A 25882-nucleotide genomic window follows, 5' to 3' on the forward strand; every position below is an offset into this window, starting at 1 on the left:
TAGACCATCATAACAGATACGATAATAATGACAAAGTTTGAAATACTATGAGAATTACCAAAATGTGACAGAGAGATGTAAAGTGAGCACATGCTATTAGTAAATGGTGCCAACAGACTTACTCAATGCAGGTTTGCCATAAGATTCTATTTGTAAAACATATGCAATGAAGCAAGCACAATAAAATTAGGTATTCCTATATATTTATTTAATTATGTCTCTGCTCAAGCTTCATGAGAGAAGAGACTTCATTTTTCTTCACTCTTGTATTTTCTGTATCCAAATAATGCCTGACACATAATAGCTGCTCAATAAATACTTTCTGAATGATTGAATAAATATCCCAAATTTCCTTGTGAGTTTCAGATGGGGAAAAGCAAGATATAAGACAATTTTGATATCTGTTCACCACGTTAACTTTATACTTAGACTTTCTTTAAAAATTACATTCTCAAATACAGTATTTTCACTAGTCTTCCTAAAACCATATGAGCTCTGGAAATCTCCTAGATTGTAAGTAGAGGGAGTGTGGTTAAGGTTATACTTATTTAAGTCACAATAACTCTTGATCTTTTTAAAACATAGGTAAGATCATGTCATTCCCCAGGTAAAACTCTCCCGTGGTTTTTGTTACTGGAATTTGACTTATATTAAAATTCCTTTGCATGGCCATGTGATCTGGCTTCAGCCTATTTCTGAATCTCATTTTATACCAGTGTCTTTCTTATTCATCTCTTTTCTAGGTTTCAAGGAGGCATCAACTGGTTCCTACCTCAGGGCCTTAGCACATCCTGTTCCCTCTGCCTGAACACGCTTCCCTCAATTCTACACATGGCTGCTTTCTTATCATTCAGATCTTGGCCTCAGTCTAAACCCCAGAGTTCTCTCCCTTATCAAGCTACCTAATAGGTGCTGCCCCGTCACCACACCCCAGGAATGTGTACCTTATAACTCTGTCTTTTCTTTGTATCATTATCAAAAACTATTTTGTCACTTTTCACATGTTCCCTTCATCCCCCATTGGAGTGCAACCTCTGTGAGAGTAGGGACCTAGTCCACCATCCTCAGCAGAGCCACTGCTGCAGCCTGCCTCAGAGTGGGTGTTCCCTGAGTGTCCACTGTGGCGCCATCACCAGACCATGTCTGAGCACTGGTGCTGCCTGCATCAGGAAGCTTCTGCTCCTCTTGAACAGTCAGGCCTGAAGGACCTTGAGCGGGTTAAGGCTCTGCCCCTCCCTCCATTTTTCTTTGCCTGCCCCCCATCCCCTGCACCTCTCAGGCGGTTACCTTGATGGCCCCCGTGGCTATCTGGATGTGGTGCAGTCGCCGCAGCGTGCTCTCTCTGTCGATGAAGTAGGAGGCTGCCAGCTGGTGTAGGGTCTCCAAGGACACAATAGAGCTGTTCCCGCTGCCCCCGACTGCAGAGGCACCTCCTGCAGTCTCTGTCTTTCTGCTCAGTTTCCGCTTATCCACAAAAATAGTCAGGGACTCTTCTCCTACAGCAAACAACAAGGGTTCGTCAGCAAAGCTTTCTGCTCCCGAATTTCCTATCAGCAAGAACATGAAACCCTTGGCCAAAGTAGACAGAGCTCAGAGGGAGCATGGCCCCTGCTGTCAACCCCTTTTCACCATCTTTAGAACAGCCTTATCAGATGGTGCTGGGGCCAACAGGTCTCACTGCCTGAGAGGCCCTCCTATCTCTCAGCCCTTTAAGTCTTCCAAAGCTCACCCTCTGCCCCCAGCTGATCCATTTTACACTCTATTGATGTCTGTCTCAAGCAGCCTACCTCCATGGGGGGGGAGATAAAATTTCCTCTGTCAAGTTGTTTATGATAAGTCACCATGGCTAATTCTGCTCCCTCAGAAAGGGCTAAAGCTTTGGAGCTCTGCCTCCCTCCTTCCCATCAAACACTCAACATCTACCACATGCCGATAGGTGGCTGGAACCCTCAGAGAGCTTCTTTTTGTCCGTGAGACAGTGAGCTGAGTGTCCTAAGGAATGCTGCCTTCTTTTTCCCCAAGGTAGACAGAACTCTTTTGGTTCATCCCCGGGGTCCCAGCACACGTTGCCCTCTCCCCCCACTCCCACCTAACCCCAACCAGGGGATGATTCGCCAGCCCAGAATCACTGGAATTAGTTATCAGTCTTTTTAGAGACGAAGCAGGAGTCGGGTACTTCAGGGACATCTACTTCTTTGCCTGTGGGTCTTTGTAGCCACAGCAAATATTTGGAAGTGGAGAAGCCACAGTGTTAGACGGCTTGATCAAAAGGCGTCTGAGAGCGCCCCCTGCCGGCATATGCTTAGTAGGATCCTGTCCAGCCCCCAACCTTCTTACTCCACAGCCTCCTCTTGGAAGAAACTTACAAGCAAATAGAAATGTTCTAGGGAGAGTTGGTATGTCAGAGGACTACACTGTTCTCAAACACACCAGAAAGAAAACACTTCTCAGGCAATAAAAACCCGGTAAGAACAAAAGATCCAGGTCGACTGTTGGAACATAATTAGCTTGGGATTGTGATGTTGCTTACCTCCAAGGGTGGCAGAAAGTAAGAAATGAGTGCCGTACTTTTTGATCAGGTTTTCGGTAACCTGCTGCAGGTTGGGTCTCCTTCCAAGAAGGCGGATATTCCGGATAAACTCTGGGGCCAAAGGCAATGGCAAACTGAAGAAGTCCTTCCTTTCTAGCGCCAAGTTGTTGACTTTCCAACGTGCAAACTCCCTGGAGGAAAGCCAAGGGATACAGAATAGCTCACTGTACTGAAGAATAAGAGGTGTGAAATCTGAGATAAGGAATACTCTTCCTTCACCCGTCACCCCCACCCCCATCTCTTCTCAGCCCACCTCGCCACGGTTGAAAGCACACAGAGCCTGGAAGAAGCTTAGCCCCTCACCTGGACTGCCAATCTCCAGCTGTGAGAAAGCCCTATCCCCATTGACCTCCAGCAGAGACTCTCCCACCCAAATTTCTCACCGGGGAGTAGCTGATGAGTTCACTCACATGAAAGTGGTCATGGTTAATAGTATAGAGCAGTGGAAAAAACAAACGTTGGAATAGGCTTGCAGAGATGTGATCTAGTCACAATTGTTGCACAGTAGATGAGTATATTACCTTTGGTGGCCTCTGCTACCCATTAGCAATGTCAGCAAGATTGCTCTAGAACAAATCCTCAAATGTTTTGATCTCAGATCCCTGTCACATTCTCAAAAATGATCAAATCCCCCATATTCGTTCATGTGACTTCTCTCCATTCATATTTACCCTTTTAGATATTAACACCGAGAAAATTAAATGTATTTATTATATTATTTAAAGATAACAGTAATAAACTCTTTACATATAACATAAATAACATGTTTATGACACTTATGTGTTCTGAAACAAAATAGATTTGGCAAGAAGATTGGCAGGGCTTCCTCTTTAATACCAGGCTTGGCAGAAGTGAGCTGCGTCCTCGCATCCGCTTCTGCCTTCAATCTGTTATCATAATTGTGGATTTTCATCTTGATACCACAATAACTAAACAGGTGGCAATTTCTTAAAGATTGGTTACAGTATGGAATACAAAATCATATCAATTAACGTTTTGTACTCTGTTACATTAAAATCCTGTGTTCTATATAATTTGAGTGTATCTTTTTAGCCTGCACAATTTTGAACATCATGTGTGGGTCATCGGGAAAACATCGGATCACTGAGTTATGCAGATCTTCCGCATTTGGACACTTTTCATTCTATAATATCAAAGCATCACATTAGCTAATATCACCACAGATCTCATCAAAAGTCTTTAAATATTATTAAGCTGTCAAGTTTGTGATGATGAATACAAGTTTTCCAAAATTCAAATTTTTGTTCAAAAGCTTCAATTTTATTATTGGTAACAAATACTGTCAGTTATTTTCCTTGCAGGGGCTGGCTTAGTTCATTTTATTTTTTGTTTGAGAAAATGTCTACAGAATACTCAAGTCTGAATAACCAGAGTTTGTCTATTGCTGGTGCTTTTAAGAAAAATGGAGCTCCATGAAAAAGTGGTTAGTTAGCTTGCAACTCTAACACTGGAGTATTTTTCCTTGAGACACAATAGTACTTCAGTAGTCTCAGATGTACTTTGTGTGTACTTCCCATTTCATCATAGAGAACATTAAAGAGACATGTGCTCAAGAGTCAAGCCCGTAACTCTGTGTGTATAGGTGCAAGTGCATGATGATAAAGAATATGTGACCACAAGTGTCTTTCAGTGTGACTGGCTTTATTCAAATTGAGATGCTAGTAGTTTTATTCACCATTGTTTATACAGCACAAACATCAACTTGGACACTCTGAAAGGGACCAAGAGGACCCATATTTTAAGAGCCCCTATTCCAGAAGAGAGCAAAGTTATTTCTTTCTAGCTCATCCGGGATTTAAATTTTCAAGCTTTGCTTTTCACCGAAATGACTGAATTTTAAAGGAGATAGATTTCCCAAAGGGAATGTTTTGTCTTGGGATGAGATTTAAAGGATTGTATCCATTAGAAAGGAGCTTTCCATTTTCTCCCAAATTGTACTGGTAAGGAACAGTTAGTTCCATTCCTTAGGAAACAATAAATGTAAAGTCTTCATAACTTCCTCACCCTTTTCAATCCTGCTCATCATACAGTGCTGATCCTTGGTCTAACCTTCCCTAAAAATTCATGGAGTGCAAATGATAGGGCTGCATAAAAATAAAATAAGTAAAAAGAAATAAGTATATTTTCAACAAAGGTCCCAAGAACACACATTGGAGAAACAACAATCTTTTCAATAAATGGTGCTGGAAAAACAGAATATTTGTATGCAAAAGAATGAAAGTGGACCCCTAACTCTCAAAATGTATTAAAGACTTAAATGTAAGACTCAAAATGATAAAACCACTAGAAGAAAACATAGGAGAAATGCTTCATGCCATTGGTCTAGGGAAGAATGTTTGGTAAGACCTGAAAAGCACAGGGTTTTGAGAATAGAATAATAAGACACAAAAATCCTGCCCTTGTAGAGTTTATGTTCTAATGGGAGATAAAGAGAATAAAAAATAGATTGTTTTGAGTAGCTGCAAGTACTAAAAAGAAGAGTAAAAGCAAAAATAGACAACTAGGATTATGTAAAACTAAAAAGCTTTTGCACAGCAAGACTAAAAATCAACAGAATAAAGAACAGCCTATAGAATGGAAGTATCTGCAAATATAATCATTTCATAAATGGTTTAATATCCAGAATATAAAAAAAATCTCAATAGCAAAAAAGCAAAGCAAAACCAAAAATCCCCACACAAACAAGCAAAAAAATTTAAAAATGGGCAAAAGATGTGAGCAGACATGTTTCCAAAGAAGACACACAAATGGCCAGCAGGTAAATGACAAAATGCTTAATATCACTAATCACCAAGGAAATGTAAATCAAATCTTCCATACCATCTTACACCAGTTAGAATGGATATTATCAAAAGGACAAACAAAAATATGGGTGAAAAATGCTATTGGTGGGAGTGTAAAACAGTACAGCTATTACAGAAAATAGTATGGCGGTTCCTTGAAAAACTAAAAATAAAACTACCATATGACTCAGCCATGCCACTACTGGGTATATATATATCAAGGAATTAAAATCAGTATGTCAAAGAGATATCTGCACTCTCATGTTTATTACAACATTATTCACAATAGCCAAGATATGAACTCAACCTAAACATCTCTCAATAGACAAATGGCTAAAGGAAATGTGATACATGGACACAAATGGAATACTATTCAGCTATAAAAAAGAATTAAAATTCTCATTCGTGGCAACACGGATGATCCTGGAAGACATATGGTAAGAGACAAGCCAGTCACAGAAAGACAAATACCACATGGTCTTACTCATATCTAAAATCTAAAAACATTGATCTCATAGAATTAGAGAATATAATAGTGGTTAACAGAGGCTGGGGAAAGGAGGAAGGAGAGGAGATGGGGAGCAGTTGGGCAATGGATACAAAGTTACATTTGGGAAGAATAAGTATTAGGATTCTATCACATGGTAGAGCAACTACACCTAATGATCATGTATTATAGATTCCAAAATCTTGATAAAAAGAGAATCTTGATAGTTACCACCACAAAAAAAAAAAAAAATATATATATATATATGGTAACTGTTTAAGGTGATGAATATGCTAACTACCCTGATTTGATCATTATACTTCTTACCATGTACATATCAATTGAATCATCACATTGGACCCTCAAAATAGGCACAATTACGTATCAGTTATAAAAATGTTTTAAATTAAAAAAATAAGTAACCTCACCATCTAACTCTACAGTCCAAGATAGAGAGAACAAGCATGTACCAAATATGACCAGGGAGATAAAGGAAAATGTGTGACTAACAATTCATGGTTCCAACAAAGTCTTTAAAATTTTCTACTGTAGGGCTTTGTTTATCTAAGCAGGTTAAGTTCATAATGGTGCATTATCAGTTATTTCCTTTGTGCAGGAAAGACTAAACCTTAATTAAAGTCCAGGGTAATTTGTCAAAAGCATTTTTTATTCCAAATCCCATTTCAAGGTAAAAAACAGTTGCTTGATTCATCGCTGGTTGGCTGGATGGGAACCAGCATTCTCTCATTGACTAGATGGTAATTACATTGATGAATCATAAAATCAGATTACTAAAATCAGAAACAGAAATAAAGTTAGGGTTGTCAAACTCATCCCTCCCTGCTTTGGGATAGACCACACCTAGACCTCATTAACTAATAATTTCTATCCTATTAGTTTTCTAGATTTCTGGGAAGGACATCCTTTCGTTTTCCATACCTTTTTACAATAATGAAACCCCTCACTAAAAGGAAATACCACAATATCATAAAGGTGGGCCACACCTTATTTAAATCTAATAATTAAAAAATTGTAGTCACATGGCTTGCCAAGTCACTTCTTTTATAATTGCCAAAGATGGTATACCCTCTAAGAAGCTTTCCCTAACTCTCCTATCCAAAAGAGTATCTTCTCTCATTCTCAGTCCCCAGGATCTGCTCTGTACTTCTTTTTAGTACTTACAGCTACTCAATATAATCTATTTTTTATTCTCTTTCTCTCCCATTAGAACATAAAGTCTACAAGGGCAGGATTTTTGTGTCTTATTATTCTATTCTCTATCTCCAGCAATAGAACAGCATTAGATTTTCTAACAATAGAAGAATAGATGTTCAACATATTTCTGTTGAATAATTCAATGCAAGAGTCTCCAAGTCACTATTTTATGTCACAGCTCTAACCCTTCAGTTTTTTTTGCAAATTATTGACATCTTGGTTAAAAAAAAAAAAAGTTGCAGAATGAGACTACATGAATGCGACAACCAATTAGTGATTGATCTGAAAGGAAACAAAGCATTCTAAATGCATATATATATATATATATATACACACATATATGTGTCAATGAGAAAATCATATTTTATTCATAAAAATGTAACAGGTACAATTTTATGCATTTAAAAAATAGAAATCAAGGCATTGCCAACATGTTATTTGGCTACGGTAAAGCGAACCTGGGTTCTCTTACATTGTCTTCTGTATACTTGGATTGTTTTCAATGACTGTAGACACTCAAAAGTCCAGTTAGTAAAAGAAATTCCTGATCAAACTCTGCTCTGCTTTATGCCCACATGTTAATAATCATCATCTCCATTCTTCTAAAATGGATCTGACCAAAATTTCTGCATACTAATTGTATTAAAATTATCCAAATAAGTCTTCATCTATGTCTGACACCAGAATATCACATATTTCATTCAAACCAAAAAGTAGTTTTGAGTATGTGGTAATCAAAGTTTAGAGAGTTAGGGTCCAAATAGGGTCATAGGAGACCAAACTCTCACTCTTCACTGATGATATGGTCTTCTACATGGAAAATATCAGAGGCTCAACTTCAAAACTCTTAGAAGTGATCAAGGAATACAATAGTGTCTCACAATACAAAATCAATACTTACAAATCAGTAGTTTTTATATATGCCAAATAGTCAAGCTGAAAATATAGTGAAGGACTCTATTCCTTTTACAGTAATGCCAAAGAAGATGAAATATCTGGGAATTTACCTAAAAAAAGGATGTGAAATATCTCTATAAAGAGAATTATGAAACTGAGAAAGGAAATAGCTGAAGATGTTAACAAATGGAAAAACATACCATATTCATGGCTGGGAAGAATCAACATTGTTAAAATGTCCATACTACCCAAAGCAATCTATAGATTTAATGCAATCACTATTAAAGCACCCTGTCATACTTTAAAGAGCTTGAAAAAATAGTGCTTCATTTTATATGGAATCAGAAAAAAACCTTGAATAACCAACACATTACTCAGAAATAAAAATAAATCAGGAGGTATCACGTTATCAGACTTCAGGCTATACGGTAAATCTATAGTGATCAAAATAGCATGGTACTGGCACAAAAACAGAGAGGTAGATTTATGGAACAGAATAGAGACCAAAAGCTAATTATTGTCAGAGAGGTAGATTTATGGAACAGAATAGATAAACCCAGCTACTTATTGTCATTTGATCTTTGATAAGCCTATCAAAAATATTCAGTGGGGGAAAGACTCCCTATTTAACAAACAGTGCTGAGAGAACTGGATGGTGACCTGTAGAAGACTAAAACTGGACTCCCACCTTTCTCTATTAACAAAAATTGATTCTCGGTGAAAAAGAGTTAATAGGAGGCGGAGCAAGATGGCGGCCGAGTAACAGCTTCCTTGCATCTGGGCACCGTGAGTCTGGGGAGATAGGACTCCAGGCATCTCTGGCTGGTGGGATCTGCCTATCATCACCCCTGTGAGGATACAGGGAGTCAGCGAGAGACTTCTGGACCCCAAGAGGAGGACTAAAACAGTGGAAAAACAGCAAGTGGTGGCATGTGTTCAATCTGTCTAAACCCGCCCACAACTGTAAGTTCAGTGGCAGCAAGACTACAAACCAGAAAGGCCTTACCTGTGAACTGTTTTGGTGTCTTTGGACTTGGCACTCAGTTGAACTGCCTTGGGGAGAGCCTGAGCGGGAGTGCGGAGAACTCTGGCCGTTGTCTAGGGCCCCAGTCTGAGCCACTGAGCCAGACGGAGCTAATAGTGTTTGGCTGTGGGTCACAGGGAGCCATTGTGAGCGATCTGCCCCGGCAAGCTCCGCCCTCAGGGTCGCAGAGCTAGAATCGGGTGGGAGCTGATAACCCAGTGACCAAATAGCCTAAGGGTGGGGTCTGAGCTGCCTTGTAGCCCTAACCCTCAGGGGCAGAGTGAGACCGGTTTTGGCACACTGGGTAAGTGGATAGCCACTTCAGCAGTGATTCCAGTGACAAGCACTTTCCTGGGAAAGCTTCTGCTCAGCAAGTTTACAAGTTCAAAGTGCCTTTTACGTGGGCTGAAGAGAGATTTAGGCTGTCTACCTGCTGGGGGTTGAGAAATCAGCAGCCTCCAGTCATATCAGAACTGTGATTAACATCTCATACCCCAGAAGACCATGTGTTGCCCAGACAATATTCAATAACATATACATACTGCTTTGTTTTTCTTTTTTTTTTTTTGGTTTGGTTTTTTTGTTCGTTTATTTATTTTGATGTTGTTGATGTTGTTTTGCTTTTTAATTTCAACCTTTTCCATACAGATCTTTTTTCTTTCTCAATTTTTCTAGTTTAATTATAATTTCCCATTGCTGCCTTTTTCAATAACTAGAACTTCATTTTTGCTAGTGTTTCTACCACTATTATTTGTTTTTTCACCCAATTTTATTCCATAAAGTTTTCTGTTTGCTTGTTTTGGTTTGATTTATAGCATTTTTGTCTTTCCTCTCTACTTGGTGGAGGTGGGGTACTGTGTCTGATCAGGTTAGCAAAGAGCTGCTGACCTCAAGGGAACCACCCAACTGGGCACCCCCAGAAGGTGAGGTTTTTTTAAAGGTTGTGTCAAAGTACCCTGCTGTACACCTATATTGCTCTGTCTCCCTCTTTCTGTGCCTCTCTTCTTTTTGTCAATATTCCCTTTACCCACCCCCTCGCCTTTCTCTATTTTTCTTTTTTTTCTTATCACTCGGTCCTCCTTTCTTTCATCCCTTTTTTGCTCTTCATCCTTCTCACCCTTCTGGTACTGTAACCCTTAGTCCACAGGCACGAGAACTTAAAGAGAAAGAGGAAGTGAAAGGAAAATTAGGGCAAGGAAACAGATAAAAGAAATCACTCATGAGGAAGAATCAGCAGAAAACTCCAGGCAACATGAAGAACCAGTCCAGAACAACCCCGCCAAGGGACCATGAGGTAGCTACTGCAGAGGATTCCACCTATACAGAAATGTTAGGAATGACAGAAAGGGAATTTAGAATACACATGTTGAAAACAACGAAAGAAATGATGGAAACAATGAAGGAAACTGCTAATAAAGTGGAAAATAACCAAAAGGAAATCCAAAAACAGAATCAAATAAGAGATGAATGATATGAACAACATAAAAAGGATATAGCAGAGCTGAAGGAACTGAAACAGTCAATTAGGGAACTTAAAGATGCAATGGAAAGTATCAGCAACAGGTTAGACCATGCAGAAGAAAGAATTTCAGAGGTAGAAGACAAAGTTCTTGAGATAACTCAGATAATAAAAGAGGCAGAAAAGAAGAGAGAGAAAGCACAACATTCACTGTCAGAATTATGGGACTTTATGAAGCGTTCCAACATACGAGTTATAGGAATTCCAGAAGGGGAAGAAGAATGCCCCAGAGGAATGGAAGCCATACTAGAGAATATTATAAAAGAAAATTTACCAAATATTACCAAAGATTTTGACACACTGCTTTCAGAGGGATATCGGACCCCAGGTCGCCTCAACTCTAACCGAGCTTCTCCAAGACACATTGTGATGAACCTGTCCAAAGTCAAGACAAAAGAAAAGATTCTGCAAGCTGCCAGGAGTAAGCGCCAGTTGACCTAAAGGGGTAAATCCATCACAGTGACCGCAGACTTCTCTAATGAAACTTTCCAAGCAAGAACACAATGGTCATCTACCTTTAATCTACTGAAACACAACAATTTCCAGCCCAGAATTCTGTACCCTGCTAAGCTAAGCTTCAAAATTGATGGAGAAATCAAATCATTTACGGATATACAAACATTGAGGAAATTCGCCACAACAAGACCAGCTCTACAGGAAATACTTCAACCTGTTCTGCACACTGACCACCACAATGGATCAGCAGCAAAGTAAGAACTCAGAAATTAAAGGACAGAACCTAACCTCCACACTGATGCAAAAGATAAAACTAAGCAATGGACTCTCACAAAATAAGATGAATAGAATACTACCACACTTATCAATTATCTCAATAAATGTTAATGGCTTGAATTCCGCACTGAAGAGACATAGATTGGCTGACTGGATTAGAAAACACAAGCCATCCATTTGCTGTCTGCAAGAAAAACACCTGGCTTCAAAAGACAAATTAAAGCTCCGAGTCAAGGGTTGGAAGACAATTTTTCAGGCAAATGGAATTCAGAAGAAAAGAGGAGTTGCAATCTTATTTTCAGATACATGTGGATTTAAAGCAACTAAAGTCAAAAAAGACAAAGATGGTCACTTTATATTGGTCAAGGGAAAAATACAAGAAGACGTTTCAATTTGAAATATTTATGCACCCAAATTAAATGCTCCCACATTCTTGAAACAGACCTTACTCAGTCTGAGCAATATGATATCTGATAATACCATAGTTACAGGGGACTTCAACACTCCTCTTACAGAGCTGGACAGATCCTCTAACAGAAATTAAACGAAGATATAAGAGATTTAAGTGAGACCCTAGAACAACTGTGTTTGACAGATGCATATAGAACACTCCACCCCAAAGATAAAGAATATACATTCTTCTCATCACCCCATGGAACATTTTCCAAAATTGATCATATCCTGGGACACAAAACAAATATCAACAGAATCAAAAGAATTGAAATTTTACCTTGTATCTTCTCAGACCATAAGGCACTAAAGGTGGAACTCAACTCTAACAAAAACGCTCGACCCCACACAAAGGCATGGAAATTAAACAATCTTCTGTTGAATAACAGATGGGTGCAGGAAGAAATAAAACAGGAAATCATTAACTTCCTTGAGCATAACAACAATGAAGACACAAGCTACGAAAACCTGTGGGATACTACAAAAGCAGTTTTGAGAGGAAAATTCATCGCTTTAGATGCCTACATTCGAAAAACAGAAAGAGAGCACATCAATAATCTCACAAGCCATCTTATGAAATTGGCAAAAGAAGAACAATCTATGCCTAAACTCAGTAGAAGAAAAGAAATATCCAAAATCAAATCAGAGATCAATGAAATTGAAAACAAAAGAATCATTCAGAAAATTAATGAAACAAGGAGTTGGTTTTTTGAAAAAATAAATAAAATAGATAAACCATTGGCCAGACTAACAAGGAATAGAAAAGTAAAATCTCTAGTAACCTCAATCAGAAATGATAAAGGGGAAATAACAACTGATCCCACAGAGATACAAGAGATCATCTCTGAATACTACCAGAAACTCTGTGCCCAGAAATTTGACAATGTAAAGGAAATGGATCAATATTTGGAATCACACCCTCTCCCTAGACTCAGCCAGGAAGAAATAGAGCTCCTAAACAGACCAATTTCAAGCACTGAGATCAAAGAAACAATACAAAATCTTCCAACCAAAAAATGCCCTGGTCCAGATGGCTTCACTCCAGAATTCTATCAAACCTTCAAGGAAGAGCTTATTCCTGTACTGCAGAAATTATTCCAAAAAATTGAGGAAGAAGGAATCTTCCTCAACACATTCTAGGAAGCAAACATCACCCTGATACCAAAACCAGGAAAAGACCCAAACAAAAAGGAGAATTTCAGACCAATCTCACTCATGAATATAGATGCAAAAATTCTCAACAAAATCCTTGCCAATAGATTACAGCTTATCATCAAAAAAGTCATTCATCATGATCAAGTAGGCTTCATCCCAGGGATGCAAGGCTGGTTTAACATACGCAAGTCCATAAATGTTATCCACCATATTAACAGAGGCAAAAATAAAGATCACATGATCCTCTCAATAGATGCAGAAAAAGCATTTGATAAAATCCAGCATCCTTTTCTAATTAGAACACTGAAGAGTATAGGCATAGGTGGTACATTTCTAAAACTCATTGAAGCTATCTATGACAAACCCACAGCTAATATTTTACTGAATGGAGTAAAACTGAAAGCTTTTCCTCTTAGAACTGGAACCAGACAAAGTTGTCCTCTGTCACCTTTACTATTCAACATAGTGCTGGAAGTTCTAGCCAATACAATTAGGCAAGACAAGGAAATGAAGGGAATCCAAATGGGAGCAGAGGAGGTGAAACTCTCCCTCTTTGCTGACAACATGATCTTATACTTAGAGAACCCCAAAGACTCAACTACAAGACTCCTAGAAGTCATCAAAAAATACAGTAATGTTTCAGGATATAAAATCAATGTCCACAAGTCAGTAGCCTTTGTATACACCAATAACAGTCAAGATGAGAAGCTAATTAAGGACACAACTCCCTCCACCATAGTTTCAAAGAAAATGAAATACCTAGGAATATACCTAACGAAGGAGGTGAAGGACCTCTATAAAGAAAACTATGAAATCCTCAGAAAGGAAATAGCAGAGGATATTAACAAATGGAAGAACATACCATGCTCATGGATGGGAAGAATCAATATTGTTAAAATGTCTATACTTCCCAAAGCAATCTACCTATTCAATGCCATTCCTATCAAAATACCAACATCGTACTTTCAAGATTTGGAAAACATGATTCTGCGTTTTGTATGGAACCGGAAAAAACCCTGTATAGCTAATGCAGTTCTTAGTAATAACAATAAAGCTGTGGGCATCAGCATACCAGATTTTAGTCTGTACTACGAAGCCATAGTGGTCAAGACAGCATGGTACTGGCACAAAAACAGAGACATAGACACTTAGAATCTAATTGAAAACCAAGAAATGAAACTAACATCTTACAACCACCTAATCTTCGATAAACCAAACAAGAACATACCTTGGGGGAAAGACTCCCTATTCAATAAATGGTGTTGGGAGAACAGGATGTCTACATGTAAAAGACTGAAACTGGACCCACATCTTTCCCCACTCACAAAAATTGATTCAAGATGGATAAAGGACTAAATTTAAGGCACGAAACAATAAAAATCCTCCAAGAAAGCATAGGAAAAACACTGGAAGATATTGGCCTGGGGAACGACTTCATGAAGAAGACTGCCATGGCAATTGCAACAACAACAAAAATAGACAAATGGGACTTCATTAAACTGAAAAGCTTCTGTACAGCTAAGGAGACAATAACCAAAGCAAAGAGACAACCTACACAATGGGAAAGGATATTTGCATATTTTGAATCAGACAAAAGCTTGATAACTAAGATCTATAGAGAACTCAAATTAATCCACATGAAAAAAAGCCAACAATCCCATATATCAATGGGCAAGAGACATGAATAGAACTTTCTCTAAAGATGACAGACGAATGGCTAACACATGAAAAAATGTTCATCATCTCTATATGTTAGAGAAATGCAAATCAAAACAACCCCGAGATATCATCTAACCCCAGTGAGAATGGCCCACATCACAAAATCTCAAAACCGCAGATGCTGGCATGGATGTGGAGAGAAGGGAACACTTTTACACTGCTGGTGGGACTGCAAACTAGTACAACCTTTCTGGAAGGAAGTATGGAGAAACCTCAAAGCACTCAAGCTAGACCTCCCATTTGATCCTGCAATCCCATTACTGGGCATCTACCCAGAAGGAAAAAAATCCTTTTATCATAAGGGCACTTGTATTAGACTGTTTATTGCAGCTCAATTTACAATCGCCAAAATGTGGAAACAGCCTAAATGCCCACCAACCCAGGAATGGATTAACAAGCTGTGGTATATGTATACCATGGAATACTATTCAGCCATTAAACAAAATGGAGACTTTACATCCTTCGTATTAACCTGGATGGAAGTGGAAGACATTATTCTTAGTAAAGCATCACAAGAATGGAGAAGCATGAATCCTATGTACTCAATTTTGATATGAGGACAATTAATGACAATTAAGGTCATGGGGGGGGAAAGCAGAAAGAGGGACAGAGAGAGGGGGGTGGGGCCTTGGTGTGTGTCACACTTTATGGGGGCAAGACATGATTGCAAGAGGGACTTTACCTAACAAATGCAATCAGTGTAACCTGGCTTATTGTACCCTCAATGAATCCCCAACAATAAAAAAAAAAATTGATTCTCACTGGACAAAAGATTTAAACTTAAGATAAGAAACTATAAAAATACTAGAAGAAAGTGCACTTGAAGAAATCAGCCTGGGAAAATATTTTATGAGGAGGACCCCCCTGGGCATTTGAAGCAACATCAAAAATCCATTACTGTGATCTGCTCAAACTAAAAAGTTTTTGCACATCCAAGAGCACAGTAAGTAAAGCAAACAGACAACCTTCAGAATGGAAGAAGATTTTTTGCAGGTTATGCTTCCAACAAAGGTCTGCTAACTAGAATCCACAGAAAACTAAAACTAATCAATAAGAACAGAACAAATAACCCCATTTCTATGTGGGAAAGAAACTTGAACAGAAACTTCTCTGATGAAGACAGGCGCATGGCCTACAAACACATGAAAAAATGCTCATCATCCTTAATCAGAAAAATGCAAATCAAAATCACTTTGAGATATCATCTAATTCCAGTAAAATTAGCCCACATCACAAAATCTCAAAACTACAGATGTTGGCATGGATGTGGAGAGAAGGGAACTAAAAGTAGACCTTACCGTTTGATCCTGCAATTCCTCTACTAAGTATATACCCAGAGGATGAAAAATCGTTTTACAACAAAGGCATCTGCACCAGAATGTTTCTTGCAGCCCAATTCATAATTGCTAAGAAATGGAAACAGCCCAAGTGCCCATCAGCCCATGAATGAATTAACAAATTGTAGTATATATACACTATGGAATACTATGCAGCCATAAAAAAGATGGAGACTTCACATCTTTTATGTTTACCTTGTTGGAGCTGGAACGTATTCTTCTTAGTAAAGTATCTCAAGCATGGAAAAAAGACTACCCAATATACTCAATACTACTATAAAAATCAATACATAATCACCTACACATTCATATGAATGGCAAAACATAAATATAGTCCAGAAAGTAGAAGGGAAGAGGAGAGAGAGAGGAGAAGAAGAGGGAGGTGGGAGGAGGGAGGGTATTTGGGGGAACCTCACCTAATGTACATAATGCAATGGTACATTTCAAAACTATTAAATGCAATAGTACATTTCAAAACTATTAAGAAGAGTATAATTGTGAAGGATGTGTTAATCAGTTCAATGTAAGCATTTCACATTGTATATCAAATCAGTACACTGAACCCCATAAATGCATCAATGTACACAGTTATGATTTAATTAAAAAATTAAATGATCTAAAAATTTAAAAAGCATGTGGACCATGTGAAATATATTATGCATGTGCATGAAAAATGAAAATATTAATATTTGTGTCTGTGTAAGGTGGGTTTATAGGTAATTTCACTTTTTGCTCATGCTTAAAATTCTTTGTACTTTTAATTTATTTCTATTATTATTATGCAAATAATAAATAAATAACCCACACTCAAAAAAACCCCCACAAAGTTTAGAGAGTTAAATAATTTGGGGTAGCGCCTGTGGCTCAGTGGGTAGGGCACCAGCCCCATATACTGAGGGTGGAGGGTTCAAACCTGGCTCTGGTCAAACTGCAACAAAAAAAGAGCCAGGCATTGTGTCAGGCACTTGTAGTCCCAGCTACACAGGAGGCTGAGGCTAGAGAATTGCCTAAGTCCAGGAGTTGCAGGTTGCTGTGAGCTGTGTGACACCACAGCACTCTACCAAGAGTGATAAAGTGAGACTCTGTTTCTATTAAAAATTGATAATAATAATAATTTGTTTGATGTCCCACAACTACCAGGAAGAAGGACTGGGCTGTTGGAACTGAAAGAAACATTAAAGTAGTATTTACCAATCTGTCCACATCTTGTATAGTGGAAATGGAGCATTGGAGTCAACGGATGAGGATCCAATGGATGGGGCTGCTCAGAGCAGAGGAACCCTCTGCAGGCAGCTCTGTGACCCTTCACCTTGCCCAGTTACCCTGGGACTCACGGTGTTGATATGCAGACATACTTGTAACCAATTTACAGCATTCCCAGGTCTGCCACACACATTGGTTAAGAAGGTCTGTTCTATCTCTCTTTCATGAGAAAACCATGAAACAGAGAGTTAAATGGTTTACATTAAGCAATATAATCAGTTGGTAGCAGAACCAGAACAAAAAGATAGTGTCCTGACACTCTGCCACAGTATTAAGAACAATGATAATGATAACAATAATATTAACAACTGAGACTCAAAGAAGTTAAGAAAGTAACTTACAGGAAGTTACACGGTAAGAAAGCAGAAAAGCTGGGCTTCAAACCCAGGTCAATAGCACACTGTTGTTTCTACAATACTGCTTTTCTTCCTGAAGATGAGGTTAAGTGTATTCTATTGCATTCTAATTCTTTTTAAATGTTTACTATCTTTTAACACAAATATAGTCATTACCCAGAATATTCCATTCCTTTATCTACACAAAACATGAATTTACCTTGTATCCAAAACACGACACATTGTTTACACCTTAACAAATCCTTTCTGGATTAAGTCAAATATGCCCATTTGCAGGAGAATAAATTGAGGGATCCTCCCCCCAAAATTAATATAAAAATCAATCCATATACAAGATACCATGGGAAGAATCAGAGATAAAGGACTGAATCCAGTTCTCATGATTGCTCAGGAAATCATAATACGGGATAACAAATGACCTAGAAAAATGAATGATACTGTCTTAGGAAGCTTTTTATGAGCAAACAATTAAAAATAATGGCTAATGTTTAATGAATTTTTAGTGTGTACTAGGCATTCCAAGCATTGATAAGGATTAGCTAATGTAATATTCAAAACATTCCTATAAGGGGGGAAATTTAATTATCTTCATTTTATATGTGATAAAATTGAGGTACAAATAAGTTAATTTGCCCAGTAGGTAGCAGCCAATAAGTGGCAAGGTCAGGATTTAAGCACAGGATGACTCTGGGGCACATGATCATTACCACTCTGCTGTCCTACCTGTACCTGTGAAACTCAGAGGGACAACTGATGTCTATTGTGTAGAAAAGTGTGTGCACATGTGGAGAGAGACAGTTTTGTTGGAGAAGGAATTCATAAGGATAGGGACTACACTTGGAGAATTTCACTAGAGAAAGAACTCATAAAAGTGCATCTAAGGGGCTACTATTACCAAAAAACAAAACAAAACGCCACTTCCACAGAAAGCCACAGTGGGGTGTCAACTTGGAATTAGGCATCAGGCCTCAGCCGTAGGAAGGTTCAGAGTCTGAGGGCTCCCAGTGGTTTTCTCTTCTACTCCAATAAGTTTCTCCCGTGCCCTTTGGGGCCCTTCATTGAATCAAAATAATGGGGAAACATCTGTCAATGGAGTTTGAGCCCGTGAGTGGTAAAAATGTACTTACAGAACTTATTAACCTGGTTCTTTCCAACATCTGGAAACTCTAGAAGGCAGTACTGGAAGGCAGCCTGAGCCATTGAAGAAGAATGCTCATTTCCGATTTTTCATTTAGCAGGGCTTTTCTCCCCCAGTAATAAAATAATCAAGGCTCTTTTTTTCCTAGGCAAAGGATGTTTTCTATATATCAATTATATTAACACATACTGCTTCAATTAAGCCATCATCTTTGTTTCAATTAAGACATCAAGTAAATCTCCATTTCAATTTAGCCATTTCTTCTAAAATCTTCTCCCACTGTGTTTGCTGCACAGTAAACAGTCTGTGAAAGCAAACATTGCCCACAGTACTGTAGCCCTCTCCTAAAGTGCCTTTAGGAGGCTGCTACACACAGGGCTTGTAGGTCGAGTCAAAGGATGAGCAGAGCCCTTCTGTGGGACTCTGCAAGGCAGTCCCCACACCTGAGCTGCAGTAAGCTGTAATCACTAATGTTGTTTTATTGACACCTACCTCTAGTATAGGTGGGTCATCCTAGACCGAACTGTATATATTCCTTTCAAAGGGTGCACATACCCTTAAAATCAATAACAAACCCCAAAACATCTAACCTAGATAGGAAGGTAAAATCCAGCCATGTATACCAGCACTCAGAATATTTTAGGAATAAACATATCTAAATAATCAGTGCTGGAGCAATTGTCATTATTTTTGTCCCAAACTGCTTAACACTAACAGTCCAGACTGCCAGTAAATGATGCTTCAGGTTGCATCTGAGTTAGGGATTTCCCCAGCATCCAAAGGGGCCCTGCCATAGGAGAGGTGCACCACAGTCCCACCAAACCTCAGGCAACAGGAGCTGCCAAAAGCTTTAGAGACTGGACCAGCTCTGGGTTTGAAATAAAAGAATTTCAGATGTGCACACAGAATGGCTAGAAGTTGTTCTTAACTCAAAGATGTAAATAAAAAGTGGTGTCTCACTTTTTATTTATTGTAGGTTGAGTATCCCTATAGGGGATACTCATTATAGGTTGAGTAACCTATAATGAATGGTTCAGAGACTAAGTCATAGGGACCAAGTCTGCTGTCAGCAGCCATCCCGCCGCACTCTGCTCCTCTGTGTTACACAAGGTCAACAAGAAAACTGCCAGCAAGAATCCCCCTGCAGGGTTTCATGGCTGAAGATGAAAGGCTCAAACAGAGCACAGCTGGGGTCTTCCATCCCAGGTGCTTTTTCCAGCAGCTGCAGCTGAAGCACCACTTTTCCGGCTTATAAACTGAGAACATTGACCAGGCCCCTGTGAAGAGTAATTACCTATAAAGCCTTCCTCCATAAGGAGCCTTAAGAGAGATAGAGAGTATTTTTTTTTAATGTGCATACACACACCCAAAACTATACCTCAATGAAGCTGAAATCTAATAGTACAGGTTAAGTATCTCTAATCCAAGGATCTGAAATCTGAAATGCTCCTAAATCCAAAACTTTTTTGAGCACCAACACGATGGTCAAAGGGTATGTTTGTTCGAGCATTTTGAATTTCCAATTTTTGAATTAGGGACAATGCTGATCCAGTATAAAGCAAAATCTGAAATCAGAAATACTTCTGGCTGGTCCCAAGCATTTTAGATAAGGGATACTCAACCTATGACGAATACCGCAGCCTACAATGTGACTGGTTGTGCTGGGACTTGGGCTAACAGTCGAATTATTCTATCACTGGTTTTCTAATAGATCTTTCATATTCCTACCTCTGTGGGGGAAGCTATTCAGTCCTGTTTCCAAGTCCACAGATATGTTTGTCATTTGGAAAGTCACATCTCCATATCCTGAGCATGCAGCTCTACCTACACCCTCTACTGTGGTACCCCTGCAGGCTTGGCACTGTCCTATCCCCGTCTCAGTGTGCCCCTGCATGCTAGGAGCCATTTGTTCCTCCTGAGTTGGACTCCAGGCTGGGTTTACTGAGGAGGGAATCAATGCTGTTTCTGGCAGAGCAGACCAATCATGGCCTGCTCACTCAGGCGGCATTTCTCCAGATAGAATCTGGGCCTTCCTGGGAGCCTGGGGAGAGAAGTCTCAGGCTGCCATAGGGCACAAGATGCCCAGCTCCAAGCATGACTTTGCAAACAACAAGAGTGGGCTGCCCTGGCAGGGAATATGGCCCTTCTCCATCATTCGGCTGGCCCTCCTGACCTGTTTCCAATAATCTCTCTTTATGGAGCAACCCCCTTCAACTTTCAGCGCTGAAAAGGACTTGCACTATTCACTCTCCTAACAGTTGTTCTGCTATGGACCCCACACTTGGAAGAAAAAATATGCCTGGTTCTCACAGAAAAATAAAGGTGCACATAGGACAGGTTACTAAATAAAATATTTAAGAACTTTGGAGCAAAGGAGATGGATTGGCCTTAAGCCAAGGATATGAATAATTTTCTTGTCATCTTTCCTGTGATTTTACTTTGTCCACTTTAGCTGTCAACCAATAACACATGGGAAATTTTCTCACATACCAACCAATTCAGATAAATGGAAATGCTTTTGTTCTTGGAGACCACTTTTCTCTTGGAGATTTGCCTTTCCCTGAGTAGCTTGCAATTTCTCATTTGACGCAGAAGACTCAGTAAACACCACTGAAGATCATACTGAGGATTTTCCTCAAGAAGCCCAGACACAGAGTTGGCATCTCCTTCTTCATCTTTCTACCAACACACTTCACAGCAAGGGCTACTGCTCCCATCACAGAACCCAACTCACCAAACTGAGACCTTGCCATTTTTCTTTTTTCACTGGGTTCACACTGTTTGTCTTGAAAAACTCACAGGAACAGGAAAGCCAACATGTACAATGAGGGGATGCTGGTTATTTACCCTAGAGACTCAGCTAAGATGGTTTCACGTTCTTTAGCCAGACATTTTAGGGGCTCCGGGATCTATCATGCTTTGGCTCCTGTCCAGAAGGCAGTATTTCTAGACACATCACATCATCAGGAGATTTCTATCTCAACAACAGATTACTGTAATATACTTGGCTGTTAGAGCTTTTATGGCTGTAATGAATAAGACATGATTAATCTGAACTATAAAAAGAAATGATGATAAAAACCATAATCTCTTATATTGGTATAGTGCTTTCCTTTAGGTTTTTCAAAGAAATTTGCACACAATTTTCACACACAATCATTTTATCCATACAGGGACCTTGGGAGAAAGGAAGAGAAAATATCATTGATCAACTATTAAGCTTTTACAGGTTAACAAAAGAAGAAACAAAAGCTGAGAGAAGTGACTCACCCCAACACTTCATTGACTAGCGGTAGAGTTTGACTAGAACTCAGGCCAGGCTACTAGTGATTTTCTGCCTTTGTCTGTGACCTGTGTCCAAGCTCAGGGACCACTGTCCACTCTTGCCACACTTTCCAGGTAATTATTTTACTTTGTTTACTGCTGTGGCTAGTAGAAATCTCCAGGCAGGAAAGCTTCAATCTAGACATCATTTGATTAAGCAATTTCTCGTCCCTTGCAACTCTTGGAAGCTTATAAGCAGGAATGAGGCCACCCCTCCCCTGACATCCCAATGCCCCCATCCTTCTCTCTGTCTGGGAGAACCCAAGAAGCCTGGCATGAAGGTAATTTAGCAGCCTGCTGTGTTCTCAAACAACGGCCCGTAAACAATGATTGGCCAATTTCATTCTAATCTTCCCAATTTTGCTCTAATTAAAATCAAGCTGCAGCTTTCAAACAGTTTAATTAAGGCTGATTGGGAGAAATGGGGAGGGGAGAATCAAGCTTAAAGGAGGAGGAGACCACTGTGTGGCGAGTCTCCTGCTGCCCCAGCGGGACTTGGGGACCTGGAAAGGGCACAGAGAACTGGGGTGTTTGCAGATTCAACATGAAATGCAACAGACTTAATGGAATGAGGGACCAGTGAATCCATCTGACCAGAAGGAACTGAAAAGGGAGCTAAAGGCTGTATTTCCTAAGCATAAACCTCCTAGCTCTTCCCTGACACCCCAAACTTCGCTTCAATGGCTCATCTGTTCAATCATGGAGAACACGAGTCTGTTCCCAACTCTTCGCCTCCCATTGTGATGTCTTGGCTCAGCAGGCTGACAGCCCCTGCCAGGCTTCTCCCCATCCAATGTCTTTCCAAACTTCCTTTATCTACTTGACTCCAACAAAATTTCCACAGACTGGCAGTTCCTCCCACTATTCTACAAGGTGATTCCTTTGGCAGTGAGATAGCTCTTCTGGTATTTAGGTGCATTTACTTTTTATATGGGCCATTCTCCTCTGACTACATATTTTTAGTTCCTCCAACACAGTTTCCAGATCCCCAGGCCTTCACGCTCAGCCTTCTCTGTTTGCAATCTAACTTGTCGATGCATTTCTTTTTAAAGATGTTAACCCAAATTGAACACAATCCAGAATGCGTTCTGAGCCACCAAGGGTACACAAGGGTATACACATACATCCAAATACATCATCCTCACGAATGGTCATCTTTATGACCATTACCATAGTTTCAGTTTTTGCTGAGACCCTGTTTCCAGGAATGGGACGTAGGGTTCCAGTAATATATAGGAACTTAAATATTTTTGTGCATTTCTTAAATCATCATCACAGTCTCACTAATGTCAGTGTGGCAGGTTTGAATCATCACTGTCACCTGGATTAGAATGCCCTTTGACATGTTACTTTGCAATGTCACTCTCTTACACGGCTGGAGTTTATTTTTCTCTCCCATTAATAGTAGGCTTGGCTATGTGACTTTCCTTTGGACACAGAAATGAGGGCAGAAGTGACCGTGTGCCGATTCTGAGCCAAGACCTCAAGAGGCACCGTATGTTTCCCCTCTCTCTCCTGCATCTCTGCGCTTGCGATGCGAGTTGCTTCCCCCAGGTACTGCAGGTGCTGTTCCGTCAGACCCAACGGCCTCCTTGTAGACCTGCAGCCGGAAGCAGAACTAACCCAGCCAACCCACACAGGCATGAGTAAGAACAAATTTTTATTTTAATCTACTGAGTTTTGAGGGCTTTTTATACGCATAATTGTGGCAATATTTAAATAATACACACCACAGCTTCTAGTTTAGTCCTAGTTTATGGCTGGACTTGCCGAATCTCAGCTAATGTAGGACACACACAAGGACACACAGCTAAGTAAGAGGTGAAGATAGTCTATGCTCTTGCTACTGTGTATATTTCCTTTATTAATGCACTTGAACATTGCAATCATTTTGAAAAGAAAAAATATTCTTGGCTAACAGTCATCTGATGGTCAGACAGTAGCCTATAGTTCTTTTTGGCTCCAGGTATTTTTTCTTTTTTCTCATAAGAATCACAGCCAAGTCAAGCCTCTTACAACCTTTATTGGTGAAGTTGACATTTTGAACTTCAATTTAGAGATTTACATTTAACTCTTTTCTTGCATCCCACCCCCGTGATGGAGACTGGAAAGCTGTTTTCCTCCTTGGCTCACAGATGGATAATTTTCCCTCCAGCTTCCTCTGCACTTAAGTGTTGCCTTGTGACTGAGTTCTGACCAATGGAGTATGAACCCAGGCCTAGCCCATCAACCACCTTGCCCGTGAAACCCCCTTGCCCTCTCTCTTTCCTTGTCTTCTAGAATTCAGAAGAGGACCCTGAGGCCATAGGGGATGGCAAGTGACTAGGTAGAAGGAGTCTTGGTTCTGAAGGATTTTATGCAGCAATCTCCTGTTATCCCTCTCACAAACTGTGCCAGAACAGCAACACAAGTGTGCGTCAAATCACTGAGATGTGGGGGCTGTTTGTTTCAGCCCTTAGCCTACTTTGACGGAGACTATTTTGATTCTATCAATCCGATGTTACAGCCTGTTGAAATAATCTTGACTTGTCATTTCTTAATTTTATTGCCTGTCTGGGTAAGGGTCCAGTTACCTATTTTTGTTGTCCATGTGCCCAAGCAGCAATGCTCTCACTTTTCCTCATCTCAGTGACATCCCTATATGGAATCTTTCTTCTTCCTCCTTTCTGGGTCTAGATGGGAAGTGGTATTGGTCTTGAGGCCTTGTCTTTTATGCTGTGGGATCTTAGTGTGTGAGTTGTGTTCAACAGAGAAAGCACCTGTCACTGTTAAGGATTTATTTTGAACTATCTATAACTATAAAATCGATGGCTAGATTAACTTGGGATAGTTAGGAAGAGTAGTATGCAGCCTTTATGTGATAAATTTGATTAATGTTAGGATTAAGAACAAGTTTGATAGAGTAAGACTATCTATTCTTTCTTGTTTCTCAATTAATCTCCCCTCCTTTTCTTTTCTGTACTCTTCTCTAGATTTCCCACTTTAATGCTTTCCATATTTACTCCTAGGAGACCCCCTCCCCAAAAGGATCAACATTTAACTTATCCTTTTAGTTTGAAATAAACCAAATCTCTATTTTTTTGTTATCACCAAATAATTCCATAAATGAAATACTATTATGATATCAATTGTACTAAGGAGAAAAATGAGGCTCAGAGATGCAAAATCACTTGCACAAGGTCACACAGCTAAAAGCAGCAAAAGTGCAATTGAGATCCAGTCAGTCTGATTCTGGAGCCCAGAGTCTTAAACTCTTGTTTACTGCTTCGTCTGATTCAGTCCCAGAACATCCTACTCTTACTGAATGGTTTTGTCTTCTTATTATGGTCTTATTTGTGGCAGAAATGGTGCTGGGGGCTGGAGTTATAAAAGTGAAATAGGACGTGTCCTTTGCCTGAAGGAGCTCAGAGCCAAGTGAAGAGCAAAACAAACAAGTGCACAAAATAAGTTCTGTGGCAGAAATATGATGGGGACCATCTGGAAGTAACTAACTCTCATGTAGGAGTCAAAAAGGACTTCATAGGGAGATGATACATGGATTTGAAAGGTGAAGGGAGTTCAGAAGAGAAGAGCTTTGCGTGAAAGAAGGAAGGGATATGGGAAAAGCTAGGGCATCAAAGGGGGCCCTCTGTCTGGGCGAATCCAGAGGTGTTCATTGGGTCTGGAACAAAGGAAAGGTGGGAAGAACTGGTGGGGCACATCCATGGCAAAGGGTCAGTGTTCATAGACTATTTGTGGAAGTAGTGAATGGATGACTTTTATGCTAAGAAAATGGGTTTGGGTTTTCTCCTTTGGGTACAGAGGGACCAACAGAGGACTTTAGGGAGGTTGCCTTGGAAAAGTGCAAGTGGTACATGACTCCAGGAGAAGAG

The 25882-nt window shown here is 39.6% G+C and overlaps 1 protein-coding gene across 2 annotated transcripts in view; it reads right to left on the reverse strand.

Annotated features, from left to right (window-relative positions):
- Nucleotides 1-25882, reverse strand: part of BRINP2 (BMP/retinoic acid inducible neural specific 2) — a 120609-nt gene that overhangs the window by 20912 nt on the left and 73815 nt on the right. For both annotated transcript variants that reach the window (XM_053607616.1, XM_053607617.1), the window contains exons 3-4: nucleotides 2531-2721; nucleotides 1288-1496 (exon numbers count right to left, since the gene is read on the reverse strand). In XM_053607616.1, coding sequence (XP_053463591.1) covers nucleotides 1288-1496; nucleotides 2531-2721 — 400 coding nt within the window. The remainder of the gene's footprint in view (nucleotides 1-1287; nucleotides 1497-2530; nucleotides 2722-25882) is intronic.

This window comes from Nycticebus coucang, chromosome 10 (genome assembly GCF_027406575.1).
Source record: "Nycticebus coucang isolate mNycCou1 chromosome 10, mNycCou1.pri, whole genome shotgun sequence".
NCBI classification, from domain to species: Eukaryota; Metazoa; Chordata; class Mammalia; order Primates; family Lorisidae; genus Nycticebus; species Nycticebus coucang.